Source organism: Oryzias latipes, chromosome 18, assembly GCF_053564925.1.
Source record: "Oryzias latipes strain Hd-rR chromosome 18, Olatipes_Hd-rR_3.1".
Classification (NCBI taxonomy): Eukaryota; Metazoa; Chordata; class Actinopteri; order Beloniformes; family Adrianichthyidae; genus Oryzias; species Oryzias latipes.
The window spans coordinates 12,822,682-12,843,730 of record NC_136254.1 but is presented as its reverse complement, the minus strand read 5'-3'; the positions used below and the strand labels follow the sequence as shown (position 1 = coordinate 12,843,730).

At 43.4% G+C, this 21,049-nt stretch overlaps 1 protein-coding gene across 8 annotated transcripts in view; it reads right to left on the bottom strand.

The window, feature by feature from the left end:
• col4a6 (collagen, type IV, alpha 6) overlaps nucleotides 1-21,049 on the bottom strand; it is a 113,434-nt gene that overhangs the window by 55,673 nt on the left and 36,712 nt on the right. For all 8 annotated transcript variants that reach the window (XM_078935933.1, XM_078935936.1, XM_078935937.1 and 5 more), the window contains exon 3: nucleotides 4,703-4,780. In XM_078935933.1, coding sequence (XP_078792059.1) covers nucleotides 4,703-4,780 — 78 coding nt within the window. The remainder of the gene's footprint in view (nucleotides 1-4,702; nucleotides 4,781-21,049) is intronic.

Genomic DNA, 21,049 nt, shown 5'->3' with positions numbered 1-21,049 from the left:
GATTGGCAGTAAACTTTGACACCTGCCGGATTAAAGCAGTCTAGCGAAAGTATGTATGTAGGTGTGTGTGTGTGTGTGTGTGTGTGTGTGTGTGTGTGTTTGTGGGGCAGTGATGTGCGGTTAGGTGAGGCAAGTGAGGCAGAGCCTCACCTGTCATAATCGCGATAGAATAGAAAAAGGTAAATTAAGTAAATATTATTTTCCACTGATCTGTTTTAAATATACATTTTCAGTCAATTCAACATGTTTTCCACATTTTCTGAGGTTAAAATCGCTGAATATGAGTGTTGCGCATCACAGACGGAGCAGAACGGAAACTCCGGGTGAGGCTTTGGAGCGCTGTGCCTCATGTCTGACGGCAGGGCTCAATGTTAACAGAGACGTGCGCTGAAAACACTGCTGTAGCCCCGCAGAAGAGGCTTTAGGTGAGGCTGGCCTCACCAGCAGGGGGCAGACGTGAGCTGACAGCTGCTTTGTAGCTACACTGGTGCCGTAGAAACAGACTAGTGCATTCCCAGAATCTTGGTTGGAATGGCTCGATAGCGCTTGCCAGCTCTACACCTTTGCCTGGTTTGGTGTGCTGTCACACACTGCACCTGCAGAACTGAACCAAACTCTGACGTGGATCAAATCCCCTGAGAGAATCGTGAAGTTCCAAAGGGCTCTCAATTGGGAGCAATATTGCCCGACCAGTACGTAGAAAAGAAGCAAGAAGAAGAAAGCCGATGCTTTCCACAAATCCCCCAAGCCTCTGCCTCCTCATTTTCTTTCTGTTTTGGCCCTCATTACACCCACTACATAATTTACTCCCTTTTCTACTTCATTTCTACAATTTGGTTCACCAAGAAGGGAACTGAGACCCTCACTCAGAAGGGGACCAGGGGCCACTCCAAAGTTCAGATGAGCTTCTACATTTGGCAAATGTGTTCTTTGAGAGAACCATCTTTTCCTTGGGAGACTTGAAAACCACTTTAAATGAAATGATTTATTCCTAATATTTAAAGACCCACTCCAATGAAAATAGTATTTTTGGGGTTTTGACATTAATATTTGGATTTTTCTGATGATGGAGGACATATATAAAGAAAATTACGTCGAAAATTTACTGGGCGGGTCACAAACTCCATGCTCCACTCCATTCTGATGCATCCACTTGCAGACGACTGGATCCAACCACTTCTGGCCCAGATCTTTAAAGGGAAGGTGAGGCTGGACAGGGAGAAGTCAGACACTCCTGATTCGAGACGCAGCGCGGGAATTAACCTGGTTAACTAAGCAAGGAACAATCAGTTTCCTAAAGAACCCTTGTTTTTGAAGGCAGCATCATCTGACACGATTCTAACTAGTATTATTTAATGGATCTGCGCTTTTTCCTCTGGGATTAAGATACAAACACCCACCTCTTTGATAAAACTCTGTGTTTTACACAATCTAAGCATTTCTTTGATGAAGGCTCCTCCCTGGTTACCTGCGCACCGACAGTGATGGTATGACGATAACAACACCCCCTCAGGGAACACAGTCTGACCACATTAACCATCTGTCAGCTCTCTCTTCAAGCCTACATTTCGCTGACGAAGTGAAGTTTTGCTTCCAGCTGCCAAATAACCAGAGGATAGATTTCCCGCCTGATAAATGTTTGTCCCAACCCAGCTGAACAACGTGAAGCAGAGGGGAGCACCAAATTAACAGCCCCTTGTTGGGGGAGATAAGGACTGGAGGCCTCATGGAAACAGCAAGAAGTTATAAAAGGAAACATGTGAGTAAAGGAGGAGTAACGTGATGAGGGAGGGGGGGGGACTATGTTAAATATTTTTAAAGGTTTTCCCACTCAATGGTTTGGATATACATACTTGAAATGTTTAAGTAAATTATATACAAAGTTAATTTTGCTTAAAGACTATTTTTTATTTTTATTTTGAATGTCTGAGTTTTTATTTAAGATTTAAAGGTAAAAATCACTGACTGTAAATAAGAACTGGACTGAGTGAGAGTGATGTCACCCATTGTAAAGAGCTTCCTCACTGCTCCAACCAAATGAAGTCAATTCAGTCGTCATCTTTTCGCAATACGGACGACGCCAGTAAGCAGGGATTGGTCCGAGTTGATCTGAATTACTGTTTCTATGATAATGAGCTTTTTGGAAGTCAACGCCCCCTACCATTTGAAAGCAAGCTCTCGAATGTTTGGTATGAAACCACATCTGATGGGTCAGTTTATAACTTAAATAACTTGAAATATTGTCAAAAACATAGGATTAGCAAGAACATGCTCCTGCATGTCTCTGCTCCTGCTCCTATGGCTGTGGATCCTGTCTACGGCTCGACTCCGTGCCCCTGGCCGTCCCCCCAACTCCGGCTGGATGAAGCTCGTCTGCTAGTTGTAGAGTTTGATAAGTTAATTCTTCTCTAAGAGTTCTGGTAAATCGCCTGTCCGTCCTGGGGGAGGATCCCTCCTTCATGTGGGCACCCCTGAGGTTTCTTCGGTTTTTCCGGAATCCGTTTTTTTTAGGAGTTTTTCCTTACCGCGAAGGGGGTCTAAGGGCAGGGATGTCCAGTTTGGCTTAGTCAGTTTGTTAGTTGAATTTAATATTTTCCTATTGAATTCTGTGTATTCATGATCCTTTTGATGTTATGTTTAACTTTTTCTATTACCTATACGAAAGCCCATTGAGATGACTGTTGTTGTGAATTTGGGCTCTACAAATAAAATTGAATTGAATTGAATTGAAAATATTACAAATAATGCATCAGAGCAAGAATAGTCATTCTGACAAATAGAATGACTGAGTAATTAATAGCTGTCTTTGTCTCAAAGATGTCTCTGGGACTTTGGCTTCTTGGAATCAGCGGATACTTTCTGTTTGGAATGCCGGGGGTCTGAGGGGTGGGGGTGGAGTCTCTCTGTCCAGTTCTCATAAACTGTCTATGAAAAAACCTTATTTGTTTACTTTGGTTTCTAATTCCGATTAAAACGATTGGAGCTCCTGTCACCTGTGTCCATCACTGTCCCTGCAGTTGAATTCTTAAGTTGAAACAAGAAAAAAAAGGTCATTTTGCATGATCAACACCACGTCGTCCTCTTCCCTGAGAAGCTTTGGTCACTTTAGAGTTGCTTGAGTGAAAGTAACTAGAAAGTAATTCAAGAGTCATTACAGAGTAACGCTGAAAAGGGATTACTTTCAAACACCAGTAACAGGTTCCATTTGAGAAGTAACTGATCAGGAGCGCGAGCATCAGCCCCCCCTGAACTGCTGCCTCACAGCTCTGACCCGGAATGCTGCTCAGGATCTCTGAGCACAAAAGTAAAACTAAAGAGACAAATGAGCACCTTGCAGCTCACTGGGCTCCAACAATAGCAGCTCAAGAAGATAATGGGGGCAGGGGGCATTTAGCCCTAAGGGGGCCCGTGCCTGGCAGCCAGCACCAGCAGAGCTGTGTCATTTACCTGCAGCTACCTGAGCCTAATGGGCCGCTGCTCACTGTTATTTAGTCAAAGTGGCGTACAGTACACAGGCGCTAAGTGCAGGCTTGGGAGGCAGACGGTAATTGATGTTTGGATAGAGGCTGGGGGTGGGGGCACTGAGGGGCTCACAACTGCACCAGTTCTGGTCTGGTTCTCAGTCTCACCAGACTTTTATTTTTCCTGATTATGTGCACAAGCGAGATCCACGTCACCTGAACCGCAGCTACTTCCTGTTTCACACAGAATAAGAGCAGGGCAAGGTTCTCCAAAATAAAAGCTCTTGTTACTGAAAAGTTGGATGAGTTCTGGTGTTGTCCATTTCTGAAGAACATTTTATTTGTTGTCATTCGCTTTTCTTTCAGCGATGTCCCCCTTTTTCGTCAGCATTAAGGATTTTATCATCCGATTCAGCTGACACACTTTCACTTATCTTAACTTAACGAATTGTTTCTGGCGAACCAAACCCCACCATGGTGGCGTCCAGGGCAAGACCCCACCTTTCACTCCCCAATTTCCAATGAAGTACAACCTGTTGCATTTCCACAAACGACCACTAGAGGGGGGTTGCAAAGGGAAGCAGCATTCTTGTTGACTCTCATGATAAAATGTCACATTTTAAACCTAAATTAAACTTTAGTCAAACCTAGTGGCAATAACTTTTTTTCACGCAAGTTGCTTTTTCTTCTGTTCATAATAATGTGTGAGTGTTAGAGGTGGGGGTGGAGGGGGGGGGGGTCTTTTCTTTTGAGCTTATCCTTGCTTTAATGTGTGCATCATTAGAGTCATTTTTTTGTTATTTAGGAACATACAATTATTATGTAAGATCTATAAATATCATTTTATACAATTCCCTTAATTCTAAAAAAAATACTAAGACTATAATTTTAAAGTTAAATCAATTGAAGGACGCATAGTACAAAATGCAGTAAGGCAGTGTAACATTTGTTTCATTTTATCATGTTTAAGTAAAAATATACATTTGCATCTGTGTTTAAGTAAAAGCTGAATAAAGAGAATGTGAACAAAAAATGTCCCCTTTGAATTATGAAGATGTTGAACCTAAACTAAAACCCCAGAACTGAGTTTTAAGCAATTCAACGATGCCAAAGAATATTTGGGATGTTTGAATGAAATGCATCCATGAATTAAGTCCACAAATGAATAAATTTCATGTAAGTAAAGTGCACGTGTGAGCACAGTAAACATGTTTAGTGCACGTGTGGCTATGATGACTCACCCGTGCTCCTTTCTGAGGCAGACACTGGCACCCCCTGCTGCAGTCCAGGCCGTTGCATGGCTCATCAAACTTGTCCCCCTGCAAGAAAACAACAGAGGGTTAGGAAACCGGGCCGGCTGGTTCTGTCTGGTCAGTCTGCGGCTCTGACTGCGGAATCTACAAAAACCGCTGGAACACTTTTAGAGACATAAATAAAACTTATGGAGACAAAGACCAACAAACAGGTCAGAACCACTCAAAACCTTCTAGAAAGAAAGAATCCAGTTACATCATGAAAACGTAAATTCTCTGGTTTCTGTGGGAATCTTTTCCTCTTCATTTACTAAAGCTGACACCCCCCACACCCCTTACATCCATCAGACAGTGAAACACAAAGTGGCTGGTTAAACCGTCTGAGCAGTGATGACCAAATAAACAGAAAAATACAGAGGAAGCTTTATTTCTCCTCATTCAAAACAGCCGCTGGTTTTAGCAGCTCCCCACAAAGAAAAGGTTAAGGCTATCCTAGGCACTTTGACGTTGGGAGTTGGGTCATCTAGACCCCACTAGACAGTGCGCTGAACTTTTTTCTTCAATGATTTGTGATCTTCACTGGTTTACATGGATTACATGAAATCCTCTCCACCTTTATCCACCTTTGTCATGGTAGGGAGAACACGTCAATGGTCATCTTGACCCCATAGGATAGCACAAGGGTTACCCTGACTTTTTTATTTGACATTCAGCCTTTCATCCAAAAACAAGAGGTTGTCCCCGACAAATATATAACTCAGTTCTGATTCACATTTATCAAAAAGCAATTTATTTTTGTTTTAAGTGAGTTTTCACATGGTAAGGTAAACAAAACAAAAAACTTTGACAGATAAAATTATGAATTCTTACATTAAACATCTACATCAAAAAACCAACGAACGCTTTTTCATATCTCAAAATATATAAAAAAGTGTGTTTTACTGAAAAATGTTATTCATGATTTCATGTTGTTGCCGGGAAAGACGGTCAAACACATCTGTCTGCTGTCTTAGAGAACTGGAGAAGGTTTGTCATCAAACCAAAAGCCTATTGACCCAGTTTATCTGTGTCTGCTAGATGTGTTAGATGCCACACAAAGCGGATTCTGAGCACCATTTTAGAGATCTACTGTGATCTCTAAATAAGCAGATTCTTCAAGGCCAGGGAACACTTGAGAAAAACAGCGGTCTACCATGGATTTGTATGACTGAGGTGAGCAGCCCTACAGTAAGACAAGAAGCATGACAGCAGACTGAAGCTCCAACGCTTTTTTAAATATCAATGTACGACAAAAATGTAACCACAACAAAAGCACAATCTAGTGCTTTTCTGGCCTGGACCCAGGTAAGATGTGATCTAGAAGGGAGGAGGAATTCTGAAAGGAGATGATGAAGGAGATCCAGAGTAGCCCCAGAGGAGAGAGATCGGTGCAGACTTTAATGGAAATGTGGGTTCAGGAAACAGAGGTGATGAGGAAGTGATGGAGAAGTTTGGTGTTTGGGACAGGAATGCAGAGGAACAGGTTGTGGTGGACTTTGCTAAAAGAATGGAAATAACAGTGATGAAGACATTTTTACAGAAAAGAGGGAAGCAAAGGGTGACACACAAGAGTGGACCGAGGAGCAAAGAAGATGATTACATCTTGTGTAGACGTAATCTGAAAGAGATCAGGGACTGCAAAGTTGTGACTGGGGAGAGTGTATCCAGACAGCATAAGATGGGGGTGTGAAGATGACTGATGGTGACAAAGATATAAAGGACAAGGGCAAAGCAGAGGATCTAGTGGTGGAAGTTGAAAAAGCAAAAGTTCTGGTTGGAAAAGTAGAAACAGGTTTTAGGAGATCAGGAGGTTATTTCAGATTTCTGGACATCTACAGCTAAAGTGATCAGAGAAGACTGAGAGGAAGAAACTTGGTATGTCATTTAGAATAAGAATATGGAGACTTGATGGAGGAATGAGGAAGCTCAGGAGTGTGTTACAGGGACTACTGTTGGTCAAAGAAGAAGGGGACAAAGGCATGTTTGTAGGTAGAAATCTCGTTACCTTGTAGCTAAGAAAAAGTGGAACACTGAGAGGGCAGAAGACACCAGAAAGGATTAGAGGGAGATGCTGCACAAGGGGAAGGTGGAGGTCACAAAGGGTGCATGAAGACTTGTATCACAGGTTGGACACAAAGGAGGGAGAAGTGGATCTGTACAGGATCAAGGACAGGGATGGAAATATACTGTATTGACAGGTTCCACAAGTGTGATGGAAAGATGGAAGGAGAACTTTGAAGATCTGATGAATGAGGAAAATGTTAGAGATGACATTGACGAGGATAAAGAGTAGAGAGGCAGTTGGTCCTTACAAAATACCTGTGGAGGTACGGAAGAGATTATCAGAGGTGGCAGAAGAGCTTCTGATTGGACTGTTTAACTAGATCTTGGAGATGGAGTGGCTACCTACAAAATATTATTTTTAAGAAGGGAGAACTGTTGAAAAGAATAAAGCTGATGAGTCGAACAATGAAATTATGGTAAAGAGTAGTGGGCACTAGGCTGAGTTCCAAGAAAGTATTTGTGAGCAACAGAATGGATTCTTGCCAAGGCACAGTATCCCAGTTGCAAAAAGTGATCAAGGAGATCAAGGTGGAGGTGGACTGCACCAAGGATCAGCTTTGAACTCCTTCTTGTTTCTGTGGCGATGGAAAGACTGACTGATGATATTAGACAGAAATCTCTTTGGATCGTGATTTTTGCAAATGACATTGTGATCTGTAGTGAGAACAGCCGTGTTATGCAGACAGGAGATACCAAGAAAGAGGAATAGAGGACATGAGGGGGACTGGTGTGAGTTAAGAAGATCCACAGGATAGGGTTAGATGATTCACCCCTAAAGGGACCAGCTCAAAGGGAAAAAGACAAATGACCTACATTAATTGGAACTGCAATTCCCCGTTGCATTAGTCTAAACCTTTCAAAGCAAACTCTGGGGAGGATTCAGTTCTTAGATCATCAGGTTTGCTGTTTCAGTCTGTTCAGACTTCAGGGAGAGTTTTATTGTGTAGATGATATCTGCACCTGTAAATGGACCGGATGTGGGGGTGGATTATAGTTTTATGTGTTTTCACCAGTAAACAGTTGATCTCTACTGATGAAGATGTGAATTCTTCATCAGGAACATGTGGAGGAGCCAGAGAGCTTTTCATTGACCCCTTAGAGGTCAATGCAGGTTAAGAGAACCAGGGTGGATGAGGACAGTGTAGGGGGGTTAAGCTTGAGTGCAGCGTTAATCAGCTCATATGACTGCAGTCTGAGCATTGGTTTCTATAGTAACGAAGCCTTGCACAGCGTGGGAAACTCTGTAGTTCCGTGCAAGGCTTCAGAAATGACCCTTAAGTTCTCACATTATTAACACATTCTTATTTTCAATCAAGGTGGGGGCTTCAGGTTCAGAGGAACTTTGAAAAACACCTCACTGAACAGTCCCATAGGCTCATCTGCAATGGGTTCCCTCCAACACAACCTTCATCAAGTTGGAGGCCACCTTGAGAAAACTGCCAAACTACCAAAAAAATCCAGCATTACCGGTAGGAGCTGCACATGTGTGAAGCGTGCTAAAAGTCCACGCATGAATGGAAAGGATGCCCGTCTGGCACTGACGGGCCTTTAGAATGTAGTCCATGTTCTGAAGACGATCATCAGTCACTGCTGCATCTCCTTATCTTCGGCTATTAATGAACATGTTGGTGTTTGTTTTTTGAAGCTGCTGCCGCATTTCTACACATAACACTGTCTATGGTTAAAGTAGTAAATGTGTGAAATTTACTCACTAACACCATTTTAACAAATAGTGAATGTGAGGTTTCTGCTACAACTTGTTGAACAGATGCAGAGAGATGCAGCGTCAGGATGGAAAGGAGGTGAAACACAAAATCGTGTGTGTGTGTAAGGGGGAGGATCAGAGTGGAGGGAGTCGCATCATTCCTCCCTCTGATCTCCTCCACTCCTCTAATCACTCTGACAGAAGGAGGGCATCAATGAGCAGGAACCAGAACTGATGAAGCCAGACATAGTGTGTGTGTGTGTGTGTTTGTATTTTGCAGTTCTGTGTCTGTCTGTGTGTGTTTTTGTGTATTTGTCATCTGTGTGTGTTTGTTCATACCTGTCTATGTCTGTCTGTGTGTAATTATGTGTATTTGCATGTCTGTTTGTGTGTGTGTGCACACCTGTCAAGATGTGTGTTTGTGCATGTGTGTGTGTCAGTGGAACGCCAGGGGGATGTTCAGTTTCGTGTTGCATTCAGGAGCAATCACACTGAAGGTCACCTTGCTTCCACATGGGGTCCTGTAACTGTCTGACTTTCACTCAGCGCCCCACCAAAATAAATCCCAGCATTCTCCAGCTTCTTGAAGAAAAGGCCAGAACTTCAGAAATGTTCCTGTGAGCGCGCAGGACTGAACTCGCCGGCCAGAAACAAGTGTGGATTTGACATGATCATCTTTGGTTTTGTAACTGAGGAATGTTTTTTTTCTGCTGTACAAATGTCACACGTCAATCTCTCCGTTTGCTCAAACTTTACCGTCCAAACACTTCTATCAGCAAACATCAAGCTAAGATGTTCTTGGAAGTCTGCATGTCTTATCCTCCATGCTTTTTGGGGGGACTTATGTCTGTACCTGCCTTGCTAAAAGATCTGGTATCTGGATGAGGGGCACCTCTAAGGGTTAATCTCATGATCAGCAGCCTTCTGAACCACACTGAGAACATAGTGTATGCGGATGCAGAACTGTCTGTCCTCATGATCGGAGATCCACAGTTTGTTCCTGAACAGCTTGAATGAGGGATTCTTAGATCTGATAAAGAGAGTCCATATTCTTCCAAAGTGAGATGTGAGAATCTTCACCTTTTGTCCCCAAAACTTTCCACAGACAAGTGCTTCAGCAACATGCATTCAAGAGGCCACTTTCTATGAAAAGTCTATGAAAGCGCTCATGATCCCGCGTTGCTACCATAGACATATACACTATATTACCAAAAGTATTGGCTCACCCATCCAAATGTTCAGAATCAGATGTCCGAATCATTTGGACTGGCCTCAGGTGTATCAAATCAAGCACTCAGGCATGCAGACTGTTTTTACAAACATTTGTGAAAGAATGGGACGCTCTCAGTACTGAGTGAATTCCAGTGGAAATGTCACTGCCTGTGCAACAAATCCAGTCGTGAAATTTACTTGTTCTTAAATATTTCAGTCAACTATCAGCTGTAGTATAACAAAATGGAAGAGTTTGGGAACAACAGCAACTCAAAGTCTTTTATATATCGGAATAGAGCTGGAAAGAAAGAAAAGAAAGAAAAAGCTTGGAGCAAGATTTGCCAGATCTGCACCACTTTGATATTTCACACCAAGCCTCTTCCAATTGTGAGTACACTAGTTTTGGGTAGCGACAGTCCAGTGTGAGCATTGTATGCTAAAAGTGTGTTCACATTCAGCACTTTCTTGAATGCATAACACATGCCCAATGTCTACGTAGCATAAGAGAGGGTGGGTGGGGGTGAGGGGAGAGTCAAAGTTTGCTTTGACTCTGAGAATACATCAACACAAAATCCCTCTAAAGTCACTGCATCCTCAGACTTCCTGAGACCTTCACATCATCTTTATGGGATGGGGAGGTCTTCACCCCTCTTTCATCAGTCTTCCTCCCTCTACTTCATCTTCCTTCTCCTCTGTGACCCTGACTTTCACCCCAGGAGGCTGTTTGATGCAGATGGTGCACGTGTTCATGCATGGGGTAGTGGAACAAATGTAGTGTTGGTGCACGTGCACGCTCTGTGTGTGATCTGGTCTCCCGGCTCCCCCAGCTGGAGTAAGGTCGTCCTGAACTTGACCAACGGGAGGAGCTTTGTGAGTTCAGAGTGAATCCAAACAGGACACTGCAGACAGTAACAGTAAATGCCTCAAAAAGCTTTGATGCTAAAGCAGGCAACCCCCCCCCAGAGGGTTAAGCAGGCAACCTGAAAGCTTCATCAGAAATGGACGTTTTTTCATGTCTTTGCTTGAAGGATGACCGCATCAGAGCTGGGAGGCCCCTCTCAATAAACTCCACTCCACTCACAGCTCGTATCAAGAGATTCCAGATTCTGATTAACGGATCACACCTGAGCAGGTGTCCAAGAGTTGCAAGCTGAACAGGTCCAAGCCGACCTCCTTTGATCTGAGCTTTGATCAAAACCAGTAGAAATGAACGTTTCATCATTTTACTAAAGATTAAATGAGCAAATGAATAGATGATTGACTGGATGAGTGGATGAATAAATGAGTAAACTAATGCACGAAATAATGGATATTTGAATACCGGTAAATGAATTAGTGTATGAATACATTATTAAGTGAATAAATAGATGAGTGAACATAAATGTGTCCCTGGCTTTAACGCTCACATGGACTTTAGTCGTACATTGTGGGTTCTTGCCGCAGGTGTCCAAGCCCCCTCCCAAAACACACAGCCCTTAAGCCAAGATCAGTGACCTAGGTCTGCCCCCCTCCATGCACACACTAGACATAGTCTTACAGCGGGAGCTTCACAAAACTCATTCATCCATGTTTGCACACATGTAGAAAAACTGTCAAAGATTATGGTCTTCAATCACACAGGAGCCTGAAGAAAAAGTCCATTATCCATTTCAAAGTGATACATGAACACCCCCTCCAGCATGTATTTATGAACACCTGGATACCTTTAGGCTAAACTTGACCTACATACCTAGATTTCTTTGCACCACCCAATGATGTCATCAGGAAACCAAAACAAATTTTTAAGCTACACTGAGCGGACAGCCCAAAACTGATGCAGCGCTGTGGCCTAATGCAAACTAACTAGAAACAAAACAAACACAAACAACAGGGAAAAAAATGGAATTCCAAAATATTTTTTCTGGATCAGAAAAAACATCTATCTTTTAAAGAAAGATTTTAAATAGTAAAATAATCTTAGTTTAAAAAAAGTATTTTGTTCTTTAAATGAGATGACTTGGTTAAACCATTTTTTACTTCTTTAAAGACTTTTTTATTTATCATTGTAAATTGTTTTGACTTGTTTTTAGGGGGCTTGGTTTTCCAGTGTAATACTGACGTCAAAAGAGCTCAGTTAGCATCGACTTTCATCAGAAGGAAAGGAATCCATCCACACTGAGATCTTCTGTTTCTTTATATGATTTAGAAAGCTTTCAGATGATGAACATTTCTGTGAAGGTAAAATGAAAACAAAAGTTTCAGAGTTACAGGGAAGAGCTTTAATTCACAAATTCTAGCAAATAAATCAACTGTTAATAAAGTAAAAACAGGACATGTGCAGGAGATCCAAGGCGGAAAGGGGCCTCTGCACCACTGTGCTGTCACTAGTTCGCATCCAAAGTGTGGCAGCTTTAAACCTGGGGGTAGAGGCTCAGTGGCTGCCTCTCTGATAACCTCCTCGCCCCCCCCCCCCCCCCCCCCCCCGCTTAAGGGAAGGTGTGTAACTGTGAACATGGCGTCTCTGAAAAATGGATCCTACCTGCATAAAAAACATTATAAAAGCAAAAGTGGAGCTAAAAACGTTTCCTGTGAGTTCCTTATGGAGACGTTTGGACATAAACCTTCTCAACAGACGAATGACTGTTTATGTGAAGATGGGAGCAGGTGCCTTCATGCTCTGCAGCCACATCTGATTTTGGCAAATCACCCCCCCCCACACACACACCAAAGTATTTGAGGACCACAAAATGTTTGGACATTTTGAGAAGCGAGCTGGTGGGACACAGAAGGTGAACCCCTTGCCGGCGTCAGACATGTGGCAGTTAATGTTCTTGAGGCCCCCTGTTTATGGACGGATGCAAACAAAACCCGGAGGGCCTTAAAGCGAAGGAAAATATTTATGTCGTAGATCTAGCGAAGGACGGCAGACGCCAGCACGAGCGGCGGAGCGTCAACAACTTTCCGGATGTTACTGTTTCATGTAAACGCTTGTTACTCTGCAGAGTTCCAGCTGCAGCGGAAACTCCAATACAGCAGAGAAGAACACAATCTGGTTTGATCCAACAACAAGGACAAGAAGAAGAAACAAAAAGTGAGAACATTTTGAAAGGGACTCCTGTAACCTGACTTCTAGCTCCTGGAGGGGAAGGAGGGTCCTTTGGAAGCCAGATAGAATGAGGAAGATGTGGGGGGAGGGTACTGTGGATGAACAATGAATGGAAAAAGAGCCAGACTCCCTTAAGACATGATCGGTCCTGATGATGAAGAATAGGAAGAGTAGAAAAGGAGCAGTTCTTCACCTGCAAAAAGAGAGGCCGACCATTTCAGACGCACATTAGCAGAGGGGAAACCTGAGTTGCCGCTCAAAACCTTTTCTTTAAACAGCAGCTGGAATCCGATCCCTGGACGCCATGTTCTGGAAATGATCTTCTGAGAAAGCACTTCAGAACCTGGACTTTTGCTGTTTACATGTTTCTGAGAAAATCCTGTTCCGATTTTACCACCTAATGATTAAGAAAAAATAAATATGCTTTCAGTCATCTTTATTTGGTGAGCAGAACATTAACACAGATGTAATCTGAGTGAGGAACTTGTTTTTCTTGAAATGGTAACATGCAGAGTGTCCCAGAAGCTCCATGTGGTCCACACATACAGGAGGGGACATTGAAGGAACACTGAAGGAATTTTCTCAAAAGTGTCTTTCATACGGTGGCCCTGAAGTGCAAATCACACGACCAAACCATCAACGCAAAAACATATTAAAGACCACAACGACAAAAAAAAATAACAATACCAATTCCAGAAACGAAAAACACAAAAAAAAAATCAAACAAAATGAAAATGAAACCTTTTGTAAAACAAAAGTAATTTCCAGTGATCAAAATGAAATGCCAACAAAGGAAACACACAGGTGTTTAGATACAGGGGGAAAGCGGAGGCAGTTGCCCTCCCCACTTCCCCTTCAAATTTTGAGTCAATATTAGTGTAATTATTGACAAGGATTAGAAAATCCTCAATACATCCTTGTTTAAGCATTGCAAATGAAGTGAGTTTTTTGATCCTTTCATTTGTATTTCCACTCAGCTCTTCTCATTTGCCACCCTTCTATAAACTTCTTCCCTCCTCCCGCCACCCCATTGAAAATGTTCTAGCTCGGTAACTGGAAACACAATACGAAACCAAAATAGGTCATTGCTAATTGGATGATGATTTTTGATTTTTTTCAAATGCGTCTTCAATGTTTGCACACTAATAAAAGTTTTATATTTAGTACGGAGCATATCTAGTATCGCTTCATGCCAACTAAATTTTGATTGAAATGATGGACAAATATCATCATCCAATCAGTGATGTTCCATAGTACCAGCCTTTTTGGTTTAGTTTCTACTTTTATTTCATTATTTAACATTTTCTGGAAATTAGTTTTATTTCCTGGATGTTTTTTTCTTCTTTTATATGGAAACTAGAAAAGGTAGATACTCTGGGACATTGCTGAATGGATGATAATGTATGTAATGTTGATTTTTTAGTACTAGTTTTGCTTTTTTAATTGTTGTGATCTTTAAAATGTTTTCCTGTTGAGTGATTTGTCGGGGTAATTTGCACTTCAGGGCCACTGTACTTTCTGTTCTGTGAAACGTTCAAATGAAAAGCAGTTACAGTGCATCTTCTCCAGATGCCATCTGTCTTCCCACACACTGGAACATCTGCACGGCTCAGGTTATCTCCTGCTGCCCAGCAAAACTATTTTTAGCAAAGGAAGAGTCGCTTCCAGAAGATGTCGAGGTGGTGTGAATGGAGAGGCGGATATGTGAGCGCACAGCGTGCACAAAGTCCAGCATGACAGCTGGAAGCTACGGGTGTGTGAACACTGCTGAATTCCACATGTGTGAGCTGAAAGCAAACACATGTCTGGCACTGCAGACACAGTCCATGTTCTGAGGGTGATCATCAATCACTGCTGTGATTCCTGGTCTTCGGCTGTTGCTTTGTGCACGTGCTCTCTGTCACACTCAGACAGATCCTAGAAAGTCTGCAGGAATGAGAGATCATGAGAGACTCCATGGATCAAAACTGTTTCCTAAATCACAGATGATCCCGCCTTTAGAGACTGAACACAAACAGAGCTGAGGGGGACTCCATAATTTAGATCCTCATAGAGAAACATGTGGAGGAACCACCTTAAGAAATAGATGTAGGCAGCTGAAGCAGCCTTTGGGATGTGTTCAACACAAACACAACAAAGAAGTTCAACCGTTTGATCATTTACAAAGAGAGTCGAACATTTTCCTGAGGACACATCTGTCTGTAGGATGTTTTCCCACAATTCCCAGAACTGCTTGGAGGGAGAATCCAACTAGAAGATCTGAAAGAAGTCCTAATGAAGTTTGAAATGTTTTGGATGGACAAACTGTCCTGCTCTGCGATGTCACGATGGGTCTTCAGAAAATGAAAGCGTCTTTAACCACAGTCTGAGTCTTTCCAGAAAATGATCTTTCAGGCTTTCCAGGTCTCTGAGACAAAACGATGCAAAGACACTGTGTCAGTTCATATTTAGGACATAAAATCAGAACGTTTCCCAATCAGAAGCCGTGGGTGGATAAAACCATCCGTGACGCTCTGAGATCTCACACCGCTGCCTATAACACGGGACTCGCGTCCAGGGACATGGAGCTGTATAAGGCTGCGTCATACAATGTTCGGAAGGCGGTGAAAGAGGCGAAGAAGCGCTACGGGAGGAAACTAGAGTCACAACTCCAACAGAGTGACTCCAGGAGCCTGTGGCAGGGACTAAGAACAATAACGGACTATAGAGCACCAACATCCGGTGTGACGAGCGAGACCAGGACTCTGGCAGACGAACTGAACACCTTCTATGCTCGTTTCGAGGCTGCAGCCAAGGACGCTAGCGATGCTAATGCTAGCGTCGCTAATGCTAGCGGAACTAACGGCTGCAGACAGGAAGTCACTACCAGTACCAGTAACGCACTTATCATCTCCGAGCATGACATGAGGAGAGCCTTCAGGAGAGTAAACACCAGGAAAGCAGCAGGTCCAGATGGCATCTCAGGTAGAGTCCTCAGAGCCTGCGCAGACCAGCTAGCACCTGTGTTCACAGAGATATTCAACACTTCTTTATCTCAGTCGGTGATCCCTACATGCTTTAAGGAGTCTGTTATTGTTCCAGTCCCAAAGAAACCCCATCCTACTTCCCTCAACGACTATCGACCTGTAGCCCTCACCTCAGTAGTGATGAAGTGCTTTGAGCGACTGATCAAAGACTTCATTATCTCCTCACTACCTGACACACTGGATCCACTACAGTTTGCTTACCGTTCGAACCGCTCAACGGATGACGCTATCTCTCATCTACTTCATACTTCTCTCACTCATCTGGACACTAGAAGGGGAAATTATGTTAAAATGCTCTTTGTCGATTACAGCTCAGCATTTAACACCATAATTCCCTCCATACTCACCACCAAGTTGGAGCACCTGGGACTCAGCCCATCTCTGTGTCAGTGGATCTCCAATTTCCTAACTGGCAGACCACAGGCAGTAAGGATGGGCGGATATGTCTCAGCTTCCATCACTCTCAACACTGGAGCCCCTCAGGGTTGTGTTCTGAGCCCTCTACTGTACTCACTGTACACGTACGACTGCTTGGCCTCCACCAACTCCACCACCATCATCAAATTTGCTGACGACACCGTTGTGGTGGGCCTGATCACTGATAATGATGAGACGGTCTACCTGAAGGAGATTGGACATCTGGAAAACTGGTGAGAGAGGAACAATCTCCTCCTAAACATCAGCAAGACAAAGGAGTTGATATTGGACTTCGCCACAAAGCAGAAGAGGAACTACCAGACCCCCGTCATCGACAAGAGCCCAGTGGAGAGAGTCAACAGCTTCCGATACCTCGGTGTCCACATCATGCAGGACCTTTCATGGTCCTGTCACATCAACACCGTAGTGAAAAAGGCCCGGCAGCGTCTTTACCACCTTAGACGCCTGAGAGACTTTAGACTGCCCTCTTTGGTGCTTAGGAACTTTTACTCTTGCACCATAGAGAGCATCCTGACGGGAAACATCACAACCTGGTTCGGGAACAGCACCATGCGGGACAGACGAGCTCTCCAAAGGGTGGTGCGTTCAGCTGAGCGCATCATTCATACCGAGCTCCCTGACCTACACTCAATCTACAGCAGGCGGTGCTGGACCAGGGCCAGGAAGATAACAAAGGACCTCAGCCACCCCGACAACGGTCTGTTCTCTCTGTTGCGGTCAGGAAAGCGACTCCGCTCTCTGAAGGCCAACACAGAGAGACTGAGGAGGAGCTTCTTCCCGCAGGCAATACAGTCTCTTAATCAGTAATCATGGACACTATACACACAAGCCACTTTCACATATGTCACTTTTAGAGCATATTTGCACACATTCGGACATTCTGTTTTTATGTTTTTATATTTCTATATTCCTATATTTTGTATCTATTTTCCTATTGATATTCTTTCTTGTTTGAGGTCGCGGGCGGTCGCATAAGCATTTCACTGCACATTGTACGCTGTATGATTGTGTGTGTGACAAATAAAATTTGAATTTGAAGAACCACAAACTCTTGTGTAGACTACGATTAAAGATGACGGGGGTTTCTTTGCCAGGGTTGGGTGGGATGGCTCCTCCATTGGTAGTGAGTGCCTACACCGACGATGTCACTGTGTTTTTGACCAATCAGGATGATGTCACCGCCCTTAGTGAGTATTTTCAGATCTATGCCAAGGCATCTTCTGCTATGGTTAATTGGTCGAAATGCACGACCTGTATGTCCGGGCAATGGGAGGAAAAAACACCTCCTACATTGCCTGCAGACATAGTTTGGACTAGAAGGGTTCTAAAAGTTCTTGGGGTTTATGTGGGTAAAAGTGAGTTTCAGATGAAAAATTGGGATGGGATGTTGGACAAGGTTTGTGCTAGGTTGTCTAAACGGAAATGGTTGCTACCTCAGCTGTCTTACAGAGGACGTGTCCTGATTGCAAACAACCTAGTGGCCTCGATGCTTTGGCACAAACTGCTGGATCTTTCCCCTCCTAAGGATCTACTCACCAAGGTGCAGCGTATGCTTACCGACTTTTTCTGGAATGGTAATCATTGGACACGAGAAGCTTCCCTGTTTCTGCCGCTATCGGAAGGGGGGCAGGGATTAATTGACGTCACATCCAGACTGATGGCTTTCAGACTGCGAACTGCCCAGCGGCTGCTGTATCACAGCGGCATGCGATGGCTCGATGGCTCGACACTGTCAGAATCCTCCTGAGAAGAGCCGGAGGTCTTGGCAATGACAAGCAGCTCTTCCTTTTGACCAGAGGGCATCTAGATTTAAGTGGTCTCCCTCCTTTCAGGTCTTGAAGCCTGGAGAGCTCTAAGGTTTATCCGTGCTCAGGATGCCACTCCCGGACTGTGGATACTCGAAGAACCCTTGTTCTTTAATACCCTGATTGACTCTCATCTCTTGACTTTGTTCTCAGTTAGATCAGCATTGATAAATGTTGGTTGTGGGAAGTTGGGTCACTTGCACTTACCCTTTGAATTTATTAGACAAGGGGTTGGTCTACGTCCCAGGCTCCTAGCTAAAGTGGTGGATGACGTCATGAAATCTGTTCCTGCCCAGTGGAAACATTTTCTTCAACTCAATGAAGGCTAGCCTGGTACTTCGCAATATTCTTTTCCGCCCTTGACCGTCTCCCCAAATGTTGAGGATTGGACATAGGATGAGGATAAACTGCTTGCCTTCGGTAATGCAGGAGACGGGGAGTTCGAGACCATGGCAAAGAAGACACTTTACACCACATGCGTGAAAGTACAACATCTGCAGTCGTTGAAAGACATGGATGTCTCCAAGTGGACTAAGGATTTTGGAACAGGGCACACTCCAAAAGGACTCTGGCGGTCCCTGTACAAGTTGCCTGTTGAAAAATGCGCAGCAGATGTCCAGCGGAGAATTGTACACGGTGCCATAGCTACGAACAGATACAAAGCACACTTTGTTCCAACTCAATCAGACAAATGTGATTTTTGTGACGTCTGAAACTCTGCCACATTTGGTAATTGAGTGTAACAGGCTAAGGGGTTTTTATTCACAGTTTTGGAAGACTGGTGTCTCAGGCTCGGGGAGGTGTCCTCCTTCCCATTGTTCATTTTTGGCCCCAAATATACAGCCCAAAGGAAACATGTACACACCATACTCATTTTTTTTTGCAACAGCTAAACTCGCAATCCGGTTAACAAGGAAAAATTGGTTACTCTCTGTTGGTTGTGTGGATGTTCCCTTTATGTTTTTTTCTCTTCTGAAAAGTCGTGTGAATGTTGAATATACTTACTTTAAGTTCATCGACGACCTTCAAAAGTTCAAGAGTATGTGGGCTCTGGAGGGAGTTCTGTGTACTATCGGGGAGGATAATAACATAGTGTTCAAATTCTAATGGATTACATGCTATATACTGGTTCTTTTGTTGCTGCTCCGCAATGGGGTACCTTGTAGGTCTTATTATCTTTCTTTTAATGTACAGTGTGTCTTCAATTTAATGCGATTTATTAAAGTTTTTGTAAATCTCAAATATCTTTCTTTCTTTCTTTCTTTCTTTCTTTCTTTCTTTCTTTCTTTCTTTCTTTCTTTCTTTCTTTCTTTCTTTCTTTCTTTCTTTTCTCCTGTTGTCACTTTGATGTGTGTGCATGGCCTTCAGAACATTGATGGCACAAAATATTGTTTCAATGTTCAATTCAAAACTAATGATTTAACGTTTTTAATGGCAGCTATGGAGACCATATCTGTGGTGAGATATTTCTGCAGAACGTTTTCTCAACCACCTGATCTGTATTTCTGAGGATGCTGATTCCATTTGGGACAAACCTTTGTCACAACTTGAGGGTTCCAATCCCCATATGAATGCTTGCAAGCTCTACAGTGAGTCCTGATATGATAGGAGCTGCAGCCTGATGTCCTTAAATGGAAAGGAGGTGAAGCGGGAGTGACAGCCTTCTCCACATTCTTTCACAGCTCCCTCAATGATAGCAGCTCTCTGAAGTTATAAAAAAGGTTCAAATAGAAGCAGAAAAGAAGAGGAGGATCTTCCTTTTCGGACTCGTGCCCATAGAAGGTAAGAGGTCCTGCCGCTTCAGACCTGGGGAGCGCTCATTGACTCAGTGACCCTGGTCATGGGCTTTCCTCTTGGGGGGCACAGCTCTGAAGTCTAGGGCTGACTACAGGTGTGGAGCTGCTGTTTTATGCACTCTGACACAAGGGCCTTCATCTAAAATTGTTCTAACAAAACTGTTGATGACAATGATGTGTTTGTTACTTGTTTTTTGTTTTTCTTTTACACAAAACTGAAACTGTAATAATGTGTGGGCTCAGTACTGCAGTGAAAGGCAGATGCTGTTACCATGGTAAAGGTATGTCTGCAGACAGACAGACAGAATCCCCCAAGGCCTGGGACAGACCCCCCCTCGCCTGGTCTTTTCAGCAACACGCTGGGGTTAAAATATTACCCTGACACTTTTGTGATCCCATCTTTTCAATGCGGGTTCATGTGCGTGTGAGCGTGCATGTGAATGAGAAAGAGAGGGGACAGGGTGAAAGTTGGAGGTCTTTGGGAATTTCATTGCACCAGGTTGATGTTCAGCAGTAAACTGCAGTCCGGGGCACACATGGGGGAGGGGCTCAACATCACAACCTAGAGAAACCATTTTACACCATTAAATCAAACTCTCCTGCATGTTTGGTCCTGGTCTGTCCCTGAACTTCTCAGCCGTCCTGCTGGTTCATGTTGGATCACTATGTCAGAGATGAACTTTGGTTCTAAACCATGGAGAGACTTGAACACAAGCAGAGCTGTTTTAAAGCCTTTGAGCCACAAAGCAAAGAGCTGAAGACAGGACTGACATGGTCCTGGCTTTAGTCAGAACCCAAGAAAAAGTGTCTGGATGAACTGCAGCTGATTTACAGAACCTTTACTGAGTCCAGAGAGACCTTTACTGCATTCTAACCTGCTGGAGATGAACGTGTAAATGTGTCTTTCTAGGTCTAATTTAGACAGCAGACCTTTAATAGGAGCTGTTTTTAACTTGAAAAACTCTATCTTTAAAACATTTCTTATCTATTTGCAGGTGTTAGGAAAGAGTTTGAAAGTGACTGGAAACCCTTTTTTCTGGGTCAAAGATAATGATCTCAGTCTTGTCTGCGTTTGGCTGCAGAAAGTTGTTCTACATCCACTGAGTGATCTGTTTGATTCAGAGTGAGCCCTCTGGCCCAGATTCATGTTCTGAGAGTAAAATGA